We start from the raw sequence: 17,428 nt of genomic DNA, 5'->3' as shown, positions 1-17,428 counted from the left end.
GAACTCATTAATTGTCTCTACAATCATTTGAAATTGGTACTGTTATTATTTTTTGTAAAAAAAACTACAAAATTTACCTCGAAAATATTGCAGGCAATTCTTTTTAGGATAACTTTTCTAGAAGTATACAAGTCCAACAACAATACTTGGAACAGCCCAAGTGGGATATTTTTCTTGTAGGCAAAAGAGGACTGTGATCATTGGTCAATGAATTCGCGCATTGAAAGGAACTACAAATAATGTGGCCAATCATAGGGCAGCTTAGTATTGTATTTTTACGCTCATAAACGTGACGTAGTTGCCGTACAGTTGACCTACCTTTTCGTTGAACGCGCGTTTGGCCGGACAAGGTTTTTACGAATTAGCAATCATCGTGGAGTTTCTACTCGGAAAAGTGAGGGATTTCCTCACGAGCACAGTAAGTCTTTTTACCTTACGAATTTGGCCAAATTGGTCTACGTCTGTTATTTAATATGTGGGAATTGGCTTTGTGAGTGAAGGTCGTGCCAGTGTCGGTTTGTATCGTGTGATTTTTTTTAGAATGTGTGTGGTGTGGAATTTGTGATTTCGTTTCATTCCAATCCTGTTACTTGTTGAAATTTTGCGGTCAAGGTTACTTACGGTATATTTCTCTAGGATGTATTGCTGTTGGTATTACTCCGGTAGGTCAAGCATGGTAAGTGTGGGTAGGCCTATTATTATTTGACAATAAGGGATATTTGGTAAAGTTTTACGAGTTCTGTTCAAAACTGACTTTTGCAGATGACTGTCCACTGTCCAGTACCTTTTGCAGGCTAAAGCAGTCTTTTTTTCTTCATATAATAAACTCATGAAAGCACTTTCAAAGAAAATGTGACTTTCCTACCTTTTTTTGCAGTCAGACGTGCATGAATTCTCACAACACGAGTGAAATCCCTACATAATAAAAGCCCGATGCTGATTGGCTGCTAAAACAATTAAAAATTAGATGTTTATTTTTTCAGCCAATCAGCATCAAGCTTTCACAGTTTAATTGCATCAAGCTTTCACGTTTGCCATCTTGGTTTTTGAGCATGTTGAGTCTGTTTTCTGGTTGTGACCGTCGTCTTTTACCCCTTAATTTCCCTCATAAATCGAAGCCTTGCCCTCTTTCCACAAAATTAAACCTGCTGATATTCAAGAATGTGTTTAGATGTGTCAAGAAATATCAGAATAGTCATCTGTTTTGGTGAGTCTTTCCCTTCCTATATAGGAACGGGGTCCTAAAAGTAAGGATTACCGGAAATTTGGTCCATTGACCCTGCTATGCCCAGTGCAGTTGGCAAAGAGATCTATCAGACCTTTCAAAACATTTTACATTTGCCTTACTAGTAAAAGGGTTTTGAAAGGTGAAATAGTGCTGGAACTTTGGGACTTTTCCAAAGGTTTCCAAAGGTGAAGCAACTCTGTGGGCAAATTCAATAAGTTGCATTTCAATACCTTTCGAAAGGAATCGAAAGGTTTGGTAGTGCAGTAACATTAAAATCTGGAGGATTTTAAAAGGTCCAGCATTTTTTTCCTCCAATTTGCCAGCACCCAGAGTTTGAGGTGTTTTGAATGGTCTAACTACAGGAGAGTTGATTTTAAAAATAAAATACTCGGGCCAGGAGAAGAAACTCAAACGCCAAATGGATAACAATATCATACCTACTTACTTAGGCGTTGTTTCTCAGTCCCAGATTCATGTCTTATCATCATTTTTGCAATGAATGACCTTCATGGCGATGATATATGAAGAAAAAAGTGACGTCAGGTTGCAAATTTTCTCATTTTTCAAATCTCTTAAACATTACTAACCCTAACCGCCTTGAATCCTCCAAAATCCTTTTTGCAAATTGGAGGAATTTGCAGGATTGAGGTTACATGGCCAAAGTGCGTTGCTGATTTCGGAGTACGCACTGTGTCAGGGTCTTGGGCCGGACCTTGTGTTGTTCATGCTCAGCCGTGCATAAATTTAGTCCTTGATTATACTTGACATCCTCCGCACTGCTCCAGGATGTCACTGCCTCTGCCTCAGCCTATTGACAGTCATAGCTGGAGGATTTTGCAGGATTCACCCCTCTATGGACCATATTCAAGAAACAGCGGAGGAATTTGCAGGATTGAGGCTACATGCTATTTTTCCATGAGGCCAATTGGAGGATTTTGCAGGATTGAGGCTACATCCTAGCAAAAAGGCCTAGGGAGTTAGGGCTAATGATCCAGTGTAACTATATATATCTGTATAACCTCGTATAATTAAACCTTTGGACATATTTCGTTGCAGATGCCCCGCTCACATCACAGACCACGATCCACTAGCAGGTATTCCAATCACTACAGACACAGAAGGAGAAGGCGGACGCCTTCAAGGCATTACTACGATGACGAATATGGGTCACATAGGTACCGGTCAAGGAGGTAAGTTTGTGAGCTTTTGCTCTGTGCTTTGGTTGTGAGTTTATGCCATAGAGTTTCAACTTCATATTGTAAAACGTTGTACATATAAATAGGAACAAATCCTGGGAAATTTTGTGCGCAGTGGAAAAGGGGAATTCAGTCTTGTACCAAAAACAGTGGTCACGCTTCAGTTGTGTGATGGTACAAAACGTCTTCAGACTTAATTTCACAGCTGGGCCACAATTACAATGTACATCCTTTCTCTTTCCCTACCAAACGCCAACTCCTTCCAGAAACTCTTTTAATAACAAAAACGAATTCCTTTCCATAATATTATTCTCGAATTACTTTAACGTACGTGCACGCGCATGCACTTGTATAACGCAGCTGTTCTTGTGCGCACCTGTTTACTTGCCTTGCATATTTATAATTACTTTTCACATCACTACAATTCGATTAGTCCTTCATACTTGTGTATTATTTCTTGGAATTTGTGGTCTCATTCAAAAAGTTTTCACCATTGTTCAAGTATTTTGATTAACCCTAAAATTCCCAGATCCTGCAAAATTCTCTTTGTAAAATAGAGGATTTTGCAGGATTGAGGTTACATGGCACAAGTGTGCTGCTGATTTCGGAGGATGCACTATGTCAAGGTCTTGGGCTGAACCTTGTGTTGTTTATGCTCAGCCGTGCATAAATTTAGGTCTATATTGTACTTGAAATCCTCCGCACTGCTCCAGGATGTCACTGGCTCTACCTCAACATATTGACAGTGATTGCTGGACGATTTTGCAGGATTAAGGCAGTGATCAAGAAAGACAGAAGGAATTTGAAGGATTGAGGGTATTTTTACATTGAGGTATTTGGAGGATTTTGCAGGATTGAGGTTGCATCATTGGCCAGATTAGATGGGAAAAAGTCAATGTCAAAAACAAAATTTAAACTGAATTGATGAACAGAAATTAAATTTTGGGACAGTTTGATTTCCACATATCAGTTTAGAAATTACGTGTACATGTACATTGGTATAATTTATTATCCATTTAATTCTCAATTTTATTCTGCCACATACAGGTTGGGTTACTTTTTCACAATCACGTATGTTACAATGTTTTATGTACAATTGACCTCTCGCCGTTTGCGAATTAGCCACGCCCCTTAGACAACCCTATGGAGTTTTTGTACACTAAGTTTTGTTTGTCTCAGATTTTGCGCGCTCCGTGTCCATTTGTGTATCATGTAATTGGACAATATTTCACAAGCTGCGTTGACGCGTTTGTAACGCGATTCTACCGCGTGTGATACGTGTACATGTAGGGCAAGAACCATCCAACAAGAAGTCCTAGAATATATTTGTTGTGTCAAAACTGTCAACATCTAGTTAACAACATGTACATGTACATGTACGTAGTTTGGCTGTGTAAGAGGTGGACTAAGAATTATGTGTAAACATGTACATTGTACATGTACAGGCACATGTACATTGAGTATGAAGCACTCCAGACATACCAGAAATCCCCCAGTAGTTCAATGCATTCCACATGATTGTATTGCATTTACAATGAACACAGACTGTCAAAGTACTTTGTGAACTGAGGTTACTGCGCGAGGGAAGTTGTCACTTTCCTGTTCCAATTATAGACTCTAACTTGCTGCTCAGCCATATGTCAGTAACCTACACCCTAATTTCCCTGCTAGGAGGTTTCCTTGAACCTCAAACCCGCCAAGACATCAATGACACATTCTTTATGATTAAAACTAGGTACATGAGGTAAATTGATACTATAGCATCTTGGCTTGACCATCCTCAATCTTGCAAAAATCTTACGGTTTAGGATTAAGGGCTGGCATTAAAAACATGCAATCATTCACATATGAACCATGTTAACCCGGTTACACCTCTATGTTCCGAGACCCCTATGTTCCGACTGCACATATTCCTAACCCTAACCCTAACCCTAACCCTAACCCTAACCGGGAGTAACACAATCTAGGTTGTCGGAACATAGGGGTGTCGGAACATAGAGCAGTCACCGTTAACCCTTCCTATGCAAACATACATGTGCCAAGTAGTCCTTTCAGTCAAAATCAATCAAGTGACTGTTTTCAACAGTTAAGAATTACCAGCCCTACCGGTACATAAAGCAGGATTGACTGGCTGGGACTGTTTATGTTACTTGATACAGCTATAGGCTTTGAATCCTGGTGAGTGATAAAGCAGCTGTGACCACAACTTGGCTGCCTTGTCTGTTGACCCAGTTTGACTAGTCACAGTGCTTGCTTGACATGTATGATCTGACTAAAGTCATGTGAAAGTCGTGGAATTTTGTGAGGACCAATATATTTTAACGTCCATTTCTCTTCCGTTTAGTCAATTTTATTTTTGGTTTCTTTCCCGACAGCCGGGATCGGCGGCGAGAGCATTCCCAAAATTCCATGGCTTCCCGACGGCAGCACTACTACGACCCCTACCACGAGTACGACTACAGGGAATCCCCGCCCAGAGGGGTGGTGTACTACGAGGATGACTACTACATCCCCCGGGAAAGGGAAGAGCCGAGCAGCGACTGCCGCCGGAGCAGCGACTACCGCCGGAGCCGACGCCACAGGAAGCACCGCCGCCACCACTCGCACAGTAAATCATCAGGGGTCAGTATCAGTCACAAAACAGTCGTAGGCTTTCTTCTCTGATCTTTGCTGAGACATGTTGATGCCTGGTACGAGTGCTGCATTTCTGAAGTGTTGACACACAACTGCTGTTGCATGAGTAGTTTTCAAGCAATTACTTCTGTTGCCAGAAAATACTGTGACAATTCATAAATGCAGCCCCCTTATCTTGGAAACTCAACAAACAAACAAAACAAACAAAATTGTTTTTTTTAACAAATTGAGTTAAAATTTATCCATTTCAAAATAAATTGTTAATTTACGGGTTCATATTTGTGTGTAAAAACAGTGGGTTTCTAAGGTAAGGACTTGTACCAAGAAAAGTGGATGGATTTCAACAAATACAAGTTTTGCTTTAAAAAAAATCCTTGATAACAAATTTCTGCATGTTCACATTCTGGCTTTCCATCTAATGTCTTCTCTTTCAAATATGTTTTGCACAGCTCTTTCAGTTTTACAAAATCTAGAGGTTTGGCACAGAAACAAGTCTTGTCCGTACCATGATCTTGTTGAGTTCCATCTATTTTTATGCATCTTCCTCTGTCTGATGGTTTTGTGGTGTTCTTAAATCTAGGACGGCAACGCCTCTCATATTGTCAAATATATTGAACTTCTGCTTGTTTTCTTCCTTGCAATGTTAACTGTTCTTTGAAAATCTGTACATTTTGACAGTCAAACAAAATGGCCAGAAACTGGTGGGGTCATTGCATACATGGTGACATAGTTTATGGCATTGATCCCCAATTTTCTGGCCTTTAGAAATGTTTTAATTATTTACGAACAAATATGGTTTGTTCCTTTCCATAAGAAGGGCAGAATGGTAAGAGGTCTGTAATTTCATTGAAATTAGAACAAGGAAAGTGATGATTTTGATGATTTTTTTTTCTTCTCGATTTGTGCACATTAAAAATTGGGAAAACTGAACAGATATCTGAAATTCAAGTTTCGTTTCTTTTTCTTTGAATTAACAAATTTTTGTTTTTAAATCAATTGTAACGTGTTGGTGTAAATGATGCAAGCAGGCGTCGGTAATTTGTTTTTGTAATTTACTTGGTTTTTTTTGCGGGGCGATTTTTTAGGGGGAAACATTTAAACAACTGTACGTGTATGTACATCAATTATGTGTTTATGCTCAAACGCCAGCACTACTTTTTTGGGGAGATGGTTTTTACCAGAAGATTCTTTTTTTTGTCTTGAGCCTGCACATAATCATTGGATTGACAAAGATTTTGTGTGCCGTTTTGCATCCCTGTCTATTTTCTTATATTATGTACCACAACCTACCCCGTTTGTCGGGCGAATTACACGAATGTGGTACCAACTTCGAATCTTTTGCCCGCCCGTGTCTATAACTCCACCCATCGTCACCATCAACGACAACTACCAACGTCTTTCATCGCGGTCCTGACTACCGCTGTGCGTGTGCGTACGACGTCTTGTGTCCTATCCGGTGGGCTGTGCTTCGCGTTGGCTTTTGGGTGGTTCACACACACAGAGAAGAGAAGGGAGGCGGAGTCGGAGTGCAAGGGAGGAAGGGCGGAGTCGAAGGGAGGAGGGCAAGGGTCGAGGCGTGATCGATGACCAGGACGGACACCTCGTGTATCGTCCAGGGGACATCCTGCAAGCAAGATGTACAGTCACAAATGCTCCGTAATCTTTTTTACGTAGTGCCTTATAAGTCCTGTACATATACATTACACACGCTCCGACATTCACACATACATAACAACGGTGACCTGTCCGATTTTTCAAGGTTTTTTAATACTTGTTTGGAAACTGTGTTTCATGTTACAGGTCCCCCTGAGATTTTTGTTATCACGGTGGCAATTTTTTTGTGTTTTTCAATTAAAGGACTTTTTTTGTGGTTACTCACAACCATGACTTTTTTCTGTGCCTGTTACATTTTGTTTTTTAAACTGAAACCATATGAAACATGTAGCAATTTTGCATATTTACGCGTATGTTCTCGGAAAGCATCTTTCACTTCGATATTTGAGCATAAGGCAATTTATTAAATGGCTGTTCAAATACAAACAATATAAAACTTCCTGATCTGACTTGTTTACGTTTCAAATAACATAATCTAGTTCATTACAAGTGTGGCAAGTTGGCAAAAAACAGACACACATATTAAAATGAGTAGGCTTGGCTCAACGTGTACAAATCATAAATCATACTGTGTATAATGAGCAGCTGCAAGTTATAGATGTATTATTTACGGTTTGTGCACGTACAGTTACCGGTTAGACCTTGAGACACACTGTACATGTGTACTTCCTTTACATCCATATGGTAACGTTTTTGCTCGTGACAATTTGGACACGAGCCTTACGCATGCAGATATTGTACATGCTGCACATGTACTTGCTTGTCTTTCAACTCTTTATAATTAAACTCACAATGCTCTAGAGAGCATTTGTATTAGGCCACTAGATAAATATACATGTGCACATGTACGGTGTTTTCATAGAGTTAGGACCAAAATATGTACATGTAGGTATTCGCTTTATGGTCTACCTACATGTGTACACATGTACATTACATGTAACGAGTTGCCACTTTACTTAACACATAATACATTGAGTGTAATGGAGTGAATGAATAACCTTTACCCTTTGCGAGTTAAATTTGAATAACATCTGGTACACTGACTTGCTCATAATGCTTGGCACGTTTTAACTTTGAATTCTCCAGACCAAAGACACTGTTGCTATATATCACATGATTCGGGGCAAGCTCTTGCATAGTTACGTAAGAGATGCTCAGCGTCAATACATTGCTCACAATGAGTGAGAATGGCACAAAGACACCAGACCATTCCGGAGCTGGGGGTTACTAGCGAAAAGGCTTGCCCCGAATCACGTGATATAGCAACAGTGTCTTCGGTCTGGCGAATTCAAAGTTAAAATGTGCTAAGCATTTCAGCAAGTCAGTACAGATGTTATTCAAATTTAATTCGCAAATGGCTTATTCAATGGAGGTAGAATTAGCATGTAGCAGTTTACATGTATTCATTGCGCCATACATGCCATGACACTTCATTCAGTTTGTTTTTTCCTGTTTGAGTTTTTGAAACTATTTTATTGGATACATCTGGAAGCATCTCTGAAATTCTTGCCATTTTCCAGATAGTTGTGTTTGTTTTGAACGCCATTTAATACTTTGCCCATCCTCTCGTCGGTTTTGGCTTTGTGCCCGAATCCTAATTTCGTAGAGCTACATGTACTTGTACATGTAGCACGAAGATCGTCAACTGGCCATAGAGGTATATTAATATATTACATTTGTTTTTGGCTGGTTATCATTCAAACCGAAGCATTGTTTTTTCCCATCCGAATTGATAAATTTGCACTGCCTTACTTAGTAATAGGAGTTCTATGAAATAAGCCATTTGATCATGTCTTCCGTTTGTATTTTTCCTATCCCGGGTGTTTTACACGTACGTATGTTTCTTGCCAAACGTGTTAAAGAAACATGCTAATGCTATTGGATTCTTTTTCCTTCCCCAATGTGTCTATAGATGAGGTGGTCGGGACGCTAGGAGAAGGAACGTTCGGGAAGGTGATCGACTGCAAAGATTTGCATACAGTGTAAGTCTATTTATTCATTTGCTGCTTCAGTTTCTAACTCATTTCTACCTCAGCTCATTCCTCATAGATATTCGCCATTTTGTTCCCATTTTGTGTGAAGTGAAATCTTTCTGATTAACGACACTTCACATCGACATCCTTGTTCCCTCTGATGAAACCATCCCATGCAAGCCTGAGTTCTTGTCACTCGGTTCACTGAGACAATTTGTGACAAAATAGTGTATTCCTTATGAGGTATGCCAGTTGTGCATAAATTCAACAGTAGTGCCAACTAGAAAAGAAACTGATGCATAGACCCCTCTCATAGACAGCCATCTTTGTAGGAAAATTGCAGCTGCGTGTTCAACGGCATCAGGTGCGTGTACGCGCAGTGTGCAAGATGTTCGAATCACTCGCGTTTGTTGCTTGAAATTTCTTTGAAACACGGCACAGCCGATGCGCGTCACGAAAATTCGACTCCCAAAATGCCGATGCATGTGACAATCTGTAGGCAGTGACGTCATTTGAGAGCGATCTATTGGGCATTCTCGATGAGAGCTATGCATTCTGGGACATGATTCCGGTTATAGCGAAGTATTACATTACTTGTGTTGTCACAAAACATCCGCTTGTTTGGAAATGTGTTTAACTTCGGGAAAATTCCCAGCATTAACACTTGCCTTGACGTTTTTGAACGCTCAAGGCCTGAGATGGACAATGAATACATTTAACCCTAACTCTCCTCAATCCTCCCAAATCCTCCTGGCGGTTTTGGAGGATTTTGCAGGATTGAGGATGAATGGTGTTTGAGAAACCTGAGGATTTTGGAGGATTGAGGTTGAATGGTGTTGAAGCACCTGAGGATTTTGGAGGATTGAGGTTGAATGGTGTTGAAGCACCTGAGGATTTTGGAGGATTGAGGTTGAATGGTGTTGAAGCACCTGAGGATTTTGGAGGATTGAGGCTGAGTGGTGTTTGAAGAGGAAGAGGAAATTTGGAGGATTGAGGATGAATGTATTTTGAGAGGCAGGACTGTCTGATGATTTTGAAGGATTGATGCACTAGGCATCCTTCATTTTAACATATGCCAAAGTTTGGAGGATTTCGGAGGATGGTTCCTAGCAAAAAGGTCCTTTAGGGTTACATGTAGGGTTAAGATCTTTACTTATTTCCTATACAGCCTGATTTGTTACAACAATTTCTTGCGTCATGAAGTAACACATTGAACAGTTTTAGCACTGGCTTCAGGACTTCAAATCTGAGCTGCATGTACATTCATGTCCATGCAACAACCTGTAGCTCTCTCTTGGTCTTCTGTGTGCAGGAATACCCATGTAGCATTGAAGGTCATTAAGAACATAGAGAAGTACACCGAAGCTGCTAAACTAGAGATTAACGTCCTGACGAAGCTACTACACAGAGACCCAGAAGGAAAAAGGTGAAAACATTGAATTTTCATTAGGTTAAATGTATACAGTGGCTTAGAGAGTGCATAAGCAGGCAACTCTACCCTTTCAAAGGTAGAGTATATCATTTGCAGCTATCCAAAAAGTAACTGACGAAATCATTGTTAAAAAGCTTACTTGGTTTAAAGATATAGTAATGGCACTAAACTCCCTGTGAAATTATTCTTTCTGGCATGCTGTCATTTTGAAGAAAATAAAAGAAAGCCATTTCCAAAGACATGTGTAAAGACGCATTTTTGGAAATTTCCGTTAGTAGTTCTTTTCAATTTGGCAAAGCCATGAATGGGTGCGCCCAGGTATTAACATGACGCACTCGCGCACACGGTTGCTTTAATTCGTCGGTTCAGTGTGTGACATCATGTAGCTGCAATCGGCTGAATGAAAACGTGTCCCAGATGCTGATTTCGGGTACAATTCAAAACATCACGTAGCTGTAATGGCATTTGACTGAATGAGAACGTGTCCCAGACGCTGATTTTGGGCGCAATTCAAAATGTGACTCGGCAACTTTCAAATTGAAATCGAGATCCTAGAATATTGCTTCCTCGATATATACAGCATTCACTGAGCTAAACTTTCATCAGTTTAGTTGTAAAGCACCCATCTTTAGATTTTGAGCACTTTTTGGCGTTAAACGAAAACAAATGCACAAACGGCATATTATATAGGCCCTACTCTACCATTAAATAAACCTTTGCATAATTTTGATCCATTCCATTTTTTTTCCCATTTACGACAGCTTGTGTGTACGTATGCTGGACTGGTTTGACTACCACGGCCACATGTGTCTCGCCTTCGAGGTTCTGGGTCTAAGTGTCTTCGATTTCTTGGTAAGCAAACATTAGTTGCTCAAAACCATTACAGATCACCAACGTATTAAATCAAGCGACGTATAAATCCGAGTGATTGTTTCTGTTTGTATTCTCTGCGTTTCTCACGGACGAACTCACCACAATATCCTTCTTTTTTGAGAAATTTGAGAAAATAACAAGGCTTGTTCTTCTTTTCAACAGAAAGAGAATAACTACCTCCCATATCCCATGGATCACGTCAGACACATATCCTATCAGATGTGCTACGCCGTCAAATGTGAGTAAAGTTTGTTTCTAAATGTGTAAATCTTGAACCTGTCTTCCGTTCTAAGATTTAACTTGGCCAAATTGTGTCTTCAGACCTTGTGATTTTCCCAAGACGATATCCGACACTAGGATTTGTATTCATGCCGGAATTGATTTTAACCCTAACAGAACTCAACCCATCAAACCCCAACGGCATGTTGTGTTGGAATCTGTCAGGATGGGTACAGTACCCCTAAACTGACAGTCTTTTACATTGGGTTGGCACACCTCCAGAAACAAAGTCAGAAATATGTGTGTGCAGTTTCCCATATGGTGTTGGAATTTGCCAGGATGGGTATGGCTCCTTGTAAATCATGCTAGGGAGTTAGGGTTAATATAATTCATAGATTTTCTTGTTGTTATGTACTTGTTTTGTAACAACGAATTGCAAACTAGCTGTCGGATTCTGACCCCAAAAGATCAATATATCTTTTGTAATGTTGTATTTTGTATTTATTGTTTTCATCTTCAGTTATGCATGATATGAAGCTTGCCCACACAGACCTCAAGCCAGAAAATATCCTCTTCGTTAATTCAGACTACGACATTAGGTACAACCCTTCCAAGGTGAGAACATTAGCACCTGTGCTACGTTGTAATATGTTATATTTATTCCATGATGAATGCATGAAGCCATACAGTGCTGGGTTGATTTGGTACAAAGAGTAACAGGCAGGGTGGTTTGGGGCGGTACAGGGAGTAACAGGCAGGGCGGTTTGGGGCAGTACAGGGAGTAACAGGCAGGGTGGTTTGGGGCAGTGCAGGGAGTAACAGGCAGGGTGGTTTGGGGCAGTACAGGGAGTAACAGGCAGGGTGGTTTGGGGCAGTACAGGGAGTAACAGGCTGGCTGGTTTGGGGCGGTACAGGGAGCAACAGGCAGGGCGGTCCAGGGCAGTACAGGGAGTAACAGGCAGGGTGGTATAGGGCAGTACAGGGAGTAACAGGCAGGGTGGTATAGGGCAGTACAGGGAGTAACAGGCAGGGTGGTATAGGGCAGTACAGGGAGTAACAGGCAGGCTGGTTCGGAGCAGTACAGGGAGTAACAGGCAGGGTGGTTTGGGGTGGTATAGGGAGTAACAAGCAGGGTGGTTCGGGGTAGTACAGGGAGTAACAGGCAGGGCGGTTTGGGGCAGTACAGGGAGTAACAGGCAGAGCAGTTTGGGGTGGTACAGGGAGTAAGAGGTAGGCCGGTTTGCAGTGGTACAGGGAGTAACGGGGAGGTTTGGGGCAGTTCAGGGAGAAACAGGCAGGGCGGTTCGGGGCAGTACAGGGAGTAACAGGCAGGGTGGTTTGGGGCAGTACAGGGAGTAACAGGCAGGGCGGTTCAGGGCAGTACAGGGAGTAACAGGCAGGGTGTTTTGGGGCAGTACAGGGAGTAACAGGCAGGGGTGGTTTGGGGCAGTACAGGGAGTAACAGGCAGGGTGGTTTGGGGTGGTACAGTAAACGGGCAGGGCGGTTTGGGGTGGTACATGGACTACTGAATTGAGTTGTAGCTAAATTCTTTGATTCTTCAAGTGTTCGGTACACTGGACTGGTTATTTAATCGTGTAAAATCTTAAATTTGTTGTCTCCATAACTTCTTTTTCCAAACCAGAAACGTGACGAGAAAACAGTCAGGTGCTCAGACATCCGTCTAATAGACTTTGGCTCGGCGACATTTGAGCACGAACACCACAGTACCATTGTATCCACAAGACACTACAGGGCATTAGAAGTATTACTAGGTAAGCGTAGAAAGTTTTACAAAATTTGATAAGCAGGTAAGATTTTGCTTACCAGAAACAAGTTACATACATTACTAAAAAAAAAGTTTATCTATATGACTTGTGACCTGTTTTGAGGTACATCTGCTTATAGGGTTATAAGCAGACAGTATAGTATACACCATCTCATGTGGAAAGAGTCCCCTACAATTTGCTTACCAAAAACACTTCTCAGCAAGACAGGTTCATTTTTGCTAAGCAGTGAATTTGCTCAACAAGACCTGAACATAAATTTGACAATGAAGTGTTCATTGTGATGACTTGTATTTTTTTATCTTGTATGGCTGTACGATAGAGGACAGACACACAAAGGTAGAACAAACGATCCTTTCAGTCCTCGAGCGTTGGGTCTTTTATTGAAAACGGTCCTCGATCGTACGGTTATGTGCTTAGTCTATGGGAGAGTGTGATATTACAGGGACAAAGGGAAACACAAAGCATTGTCCTCCAGCGTATAGAAATTCACGACTGTGTGTTCCCTTTGACTTTAATATCTTGCAGAGTTGGGTTGGGATCAGGCATGCGATGTGTGGAGTATAGGAGCCATCATGTTTGAGTTATATACTGTGCTTAGTCTATGGGAGAGTGTTATATTACAGGGACAAAGGGAAACACAAAGCATTGTCCTCGAGCGTAAAAAAACTCACGCCTGTGTGTTCCCTTTGACTTATCTTGCAGAGTTGGGTTGGGAGCAGGCATGCGATGTGTGGAGTATAGGAGCCATCATGTTTGAGTTATACACCGGCTTTACGTTATTCCAGGTGAGTAAACTGCAATCATATGATTGACAAATATGCAATGTGGATTTTTTTTTTGCGTCATCAATGTTTTAATGTGAAATTTGACAAAATAGATTTCGGCGAGTAACTATTCAGTTGTAAAGTCTGATTAATACTCGTATATATCAATAGTGTAAATCTCTGAATAGTGGAAGTATGATTTTTTTTTCTTAGAGCACTGTGTAGAGTGCACTGTGAAGTTCATCTTGATTGTTTGTTTTTCTTGCACGATAGACTCACGATAACAGGGAACATCTGGCGATGATGGAGATGATCCTTGGCCCCATGCCGTCTTCAATGATCAAGAAAACAAGGTACATCAAAAACAAATTTAATCAAAGTTTTACAGATAATAGACTCTAACGTTGAAGTTTATTGCAACTAAAAGGTTGAGGATTGCAATACATACAGATTCTTTGCAAAATACTTTTGGTAACGGAAATAAAATTGTGATTGCCTTAAGCTCAGAAGTCACAGCCCTTAACTCACACATTGATCTTAACTCTGGGCATTTCTGCTATGAAGCTTCCTAAATCCTTCAAAATCAACCACAAGACAGGAACGCAATAAAGATGTTTTTTCTCTCTAAAACTTCAAAGGGGCATCAAGTAAAGTAATGTAACTTGGTATCACCCAACCTTGCTAAATTCCATGAAGAATCCAACATCTGGGGCCAATTTCACGGCACTGCTAAGCACAAAAATTTGCTTAGCACAAACAAAGTCTGGCTTATAAAAGCAGGTTACCAGCCAAAACTCCATGTGATTTTCATGCTCAGCAAACAACAGCTGAATACCAATCACAAGCAATATACATCACATGGAGTATTGGCTGGTAACCTGCTTTTATGAGCCATACTTTTTTGTGCTAAGCAAATTTTTGTGCTTAGCAGCTAGCTCCGTGAAATTGGCCCAAGGATTTTGAAAGACCTTGAAGGATTCAAACAAAGTAAGAGCTACAGTCGCCGTGCAACAGAATAAGTAATTCACCCGTTATCTGCCATTCTCAATCCACAGGAAGCAGAAGTACTTCTACCGTGGCGGCGTGGACTGGGAAAAGAACAGCTCATCGGGGCGCTACGTCCGTGAGAACTGCAAGTCCCTGCACCACTACATGCGCTCCTCACGCAACACCGAGGAGGTCCACTTGCTCTTCGATCTCATCCAGTTGATGCTGGAGTACGACCCCTCAAAGAGGCTCACCCTCCAAGAGGCGCTAGACCACCCCTTCTTTGACGATCTACTGGGTCACCAGAGACTACACTCGCCCCTCCGGAAATCGCACAGCCTGAGCAGGTGACAAGAGGCAGTTGTGTATCCATCCAGAGTCATATACATGTGAATATATATGCATTGTGATGGCTGTCCAGAGATGCGGTAACTAGCTGTTGAAGATCCAGTGGGAACGGAGTGTGATAAGACCCCTCTGGAAATTGCACAGCCTGAACAGGTGACAGTAGGCAGTTCTGTATCCATCCAGAACATGCATTGTGAAAAGTGTCCAGAGATGTGACAACTAGCCGTTGTATATCCAGTGGGAATGGTGTGTGTTAACAACCCCCCTCTGGAAATTGCACAGCCTGAGCAGGTGACAGTAGGCAGTTCTGTATCCATCCAGAATCATATGTCAATATGCATTGTGATGACTGTCCAGAGGTGTGACAACTAGCCGTTGTGTATCCAGTGGGAATGGTGTGATATAACAACCCCTCTGGAAATCGCACAGCCTGAGCAGGACATCAGGCAGTCACAATGATATAATCAGAGTCCTTATAATTATGTGAATGTGTGTTTAGCTGGACTTCAAAGACGTACAAATTTGTTGAACTTATAAAACTTGCAATGCGCGCAATTGCGTGTTTCCCAGTTGGCATGGTGTGTGATAAATACTGTTTAAGTAATTTTTTCAAGCCAACAGATGTCTGTGGTAATTGCACTGCCTGTTCAGCTAAAGTCCAGACGACCAATTGTGCATGTGAAACAAACGATTGTCAAGACATCCACATTGCGGGCCATCTGTAACCTACTAGACAAACTAAACAAATTTTACCGTTGGACAGCTGATGCCACGCACAGCTGTTTGCAGTAGTCTCAAATTACACTTTTGATTTTGTAGTTATATAATTTATGTTCTGTGCTTTATATACACGTAGCAGAAACCTTCATCTCTAATGTGGATTATTTTATGTTGTGATTGATTTAAGGAAAGAGTTCCATACCTGGACATCACTTGACACCCTGTGCACAAAATCCATGAGAATGGTCTGAAAAATTCCAAGTGTTTTCTCAGTAAATGCTTCAGTATTTTCCCTGCTAAATTTGAGTTTTTAGGATTTGTTATCACTTTCTAATGGCTGAATGGGAAAAAATGCAGGGAAAAAATAGTGATGTCCATGTATGGAACTCTTCCCTTGTTGAAATTCATGGTGTCATATTTCACCTTTTTTTTTTTTTTTCGTCTTTTTTTCTTTTTTTTTCTTATTTAAAATGTTGTGGCCAGTATTTCCTCTCACATTTTCCTATTTTGGTGGTGGGTGATTATTCAGCCATATTTTTCTGTTCCGTCAAAATTGTTGCTTATTTGTCTCATAGTTTGTACATATCCTGTATAAAAATAGGAACAAAACTCTAAAATTGATGGAATATTACCAAAAAGGTATTTATCCGCCCCCCCCCCCCCAGAAAAAAAAATTCCTCTGTACTTCCACATTTGTAGATTCTCTGTATTCAGTCAACGTATCCTGATTGAATCAAAGACGCCAATTTTCAATTTTGGTTGTACGTAAACTTCCGTGCAGGGATTTGAAAATGTTTTTTAAATTGAGCATTATTTAAAATAAAATGCACAAATATAACTTAATATTTATTGGAACACGCGAGTTCCCTCTTCTGTCCTCTAGGCATTTACATGCTCTCCTAAAATAGTTACAAACTTTCTCGCATGAAAGTGTTTAGAATTTTCAAAGCCCTTAAAGAGGGGAAAAAATGAAAATTGAGAAATTGGCGATTATTCCTTCTTCCAAATTTGGTACTCGAAAAGACACCACTTCATTTTCGAATGCATTGTACATGTAGTCATCCTTTTTTAGATACCAGTTTATAAATTGTTTCACATTAAATTGTTTAGTTCAAAATGCAGGGTCTAACAAAGTTTAACTTATAAACAATCTTGAAGTCATTGCAATAGTGAGCCTGTTGCTCCAAGTCTGTATTGACAGGATTATGGGAGGTGTAGACAGATATGTGGAGAATTTTAGTTTGTTCATTTGAAAATGTGTAATGTTTATCATGAAATACTTTTCTTTCTTTTTTGAATTATGTAAGCATCAATGAACTTCTGTGCATTACACACGAAACGAAATTCAATTTGTCAAGAATAAGGGAATTTTTTTTAAGTGTATAAAGTTGTTCAGAAAATTAATTTACTGGACACCCAAAGAAAAAGAAATTCCCAAAGCTATGTGTTTTCAGTGTTATGCTGCCGTATTGAGAAACTCATTATTTAAATTTGCGAAAGTAAATGTACACTTTGTATGCAATGCGTTCAATGTTGAAAGAACACGGGCTGTGTACAGTATAAAGTCAAATTCTTTGAAAGAAATTGACACTGACAATAATAAAAACGACAATTTGAATTTTTAAACGGCATTGTTTTCTCATTATTTCATG

The 17,428-nt window shown here is 40.5% G+C and overlaps 1 protein-coding gene across 1 annotated transcript; it reads left to right on the top strand.

The window, feature by feature from the left end:
• The first annotated feature begins 280 nt into the window (after positions 1–280).
• LOC119724624 (dual specificity protein kinase CLK2-like) lies at positions 281–17,402 on the top strand. Its single transcript, XM_038195753.1, has 13 exons — positions 281–418; positions 2,285–2,418; positions 4,800–5,046; positions 6,560–6,695; positions 8,585–8,654; positions 9,958–10,071; positions 10,839–10,929; positions 11,113–11,188; positions 11,690–11,784; positions 12,813–12,942; positions 13,660–13,742; positions 13,995–14,074; positions 14,777–17,402. The coding sequence occupies exons 2-13, from the start codon at positions 2,285–2,287 to the stop codon at positions 15,057–15,059; spliced, it is 1,539 nt and encodes a 512-aa protein (XP_038051681.1). The 5' UTR covers positions 281–418; the 3' UTR covers positions 15,060–17,402.
• The last annotated feature ends 26 nt before the right edge of the window (positions 17,403–17,428 follow it).

The sequence above is a fragment of the Patiria miniata genome, unplaced genomic scaffold (genome assembly GCF_015706575.1).
Source record: "Patiria miniata isolate m_02_andy unplaced genomic scaffold, ASM1570657v1 HiC_scaffold_18, whole genome shotgun sequence".
Lineage (NCBI taxonomy): Eukaryota > Metazoa > Echinodermata > Asteroidea > Valvatida > Asterinidae > Patiria > Patiria miniata.
This window is presented reverse-complemented; position numbering and strand designations above follow the sequence as displayed.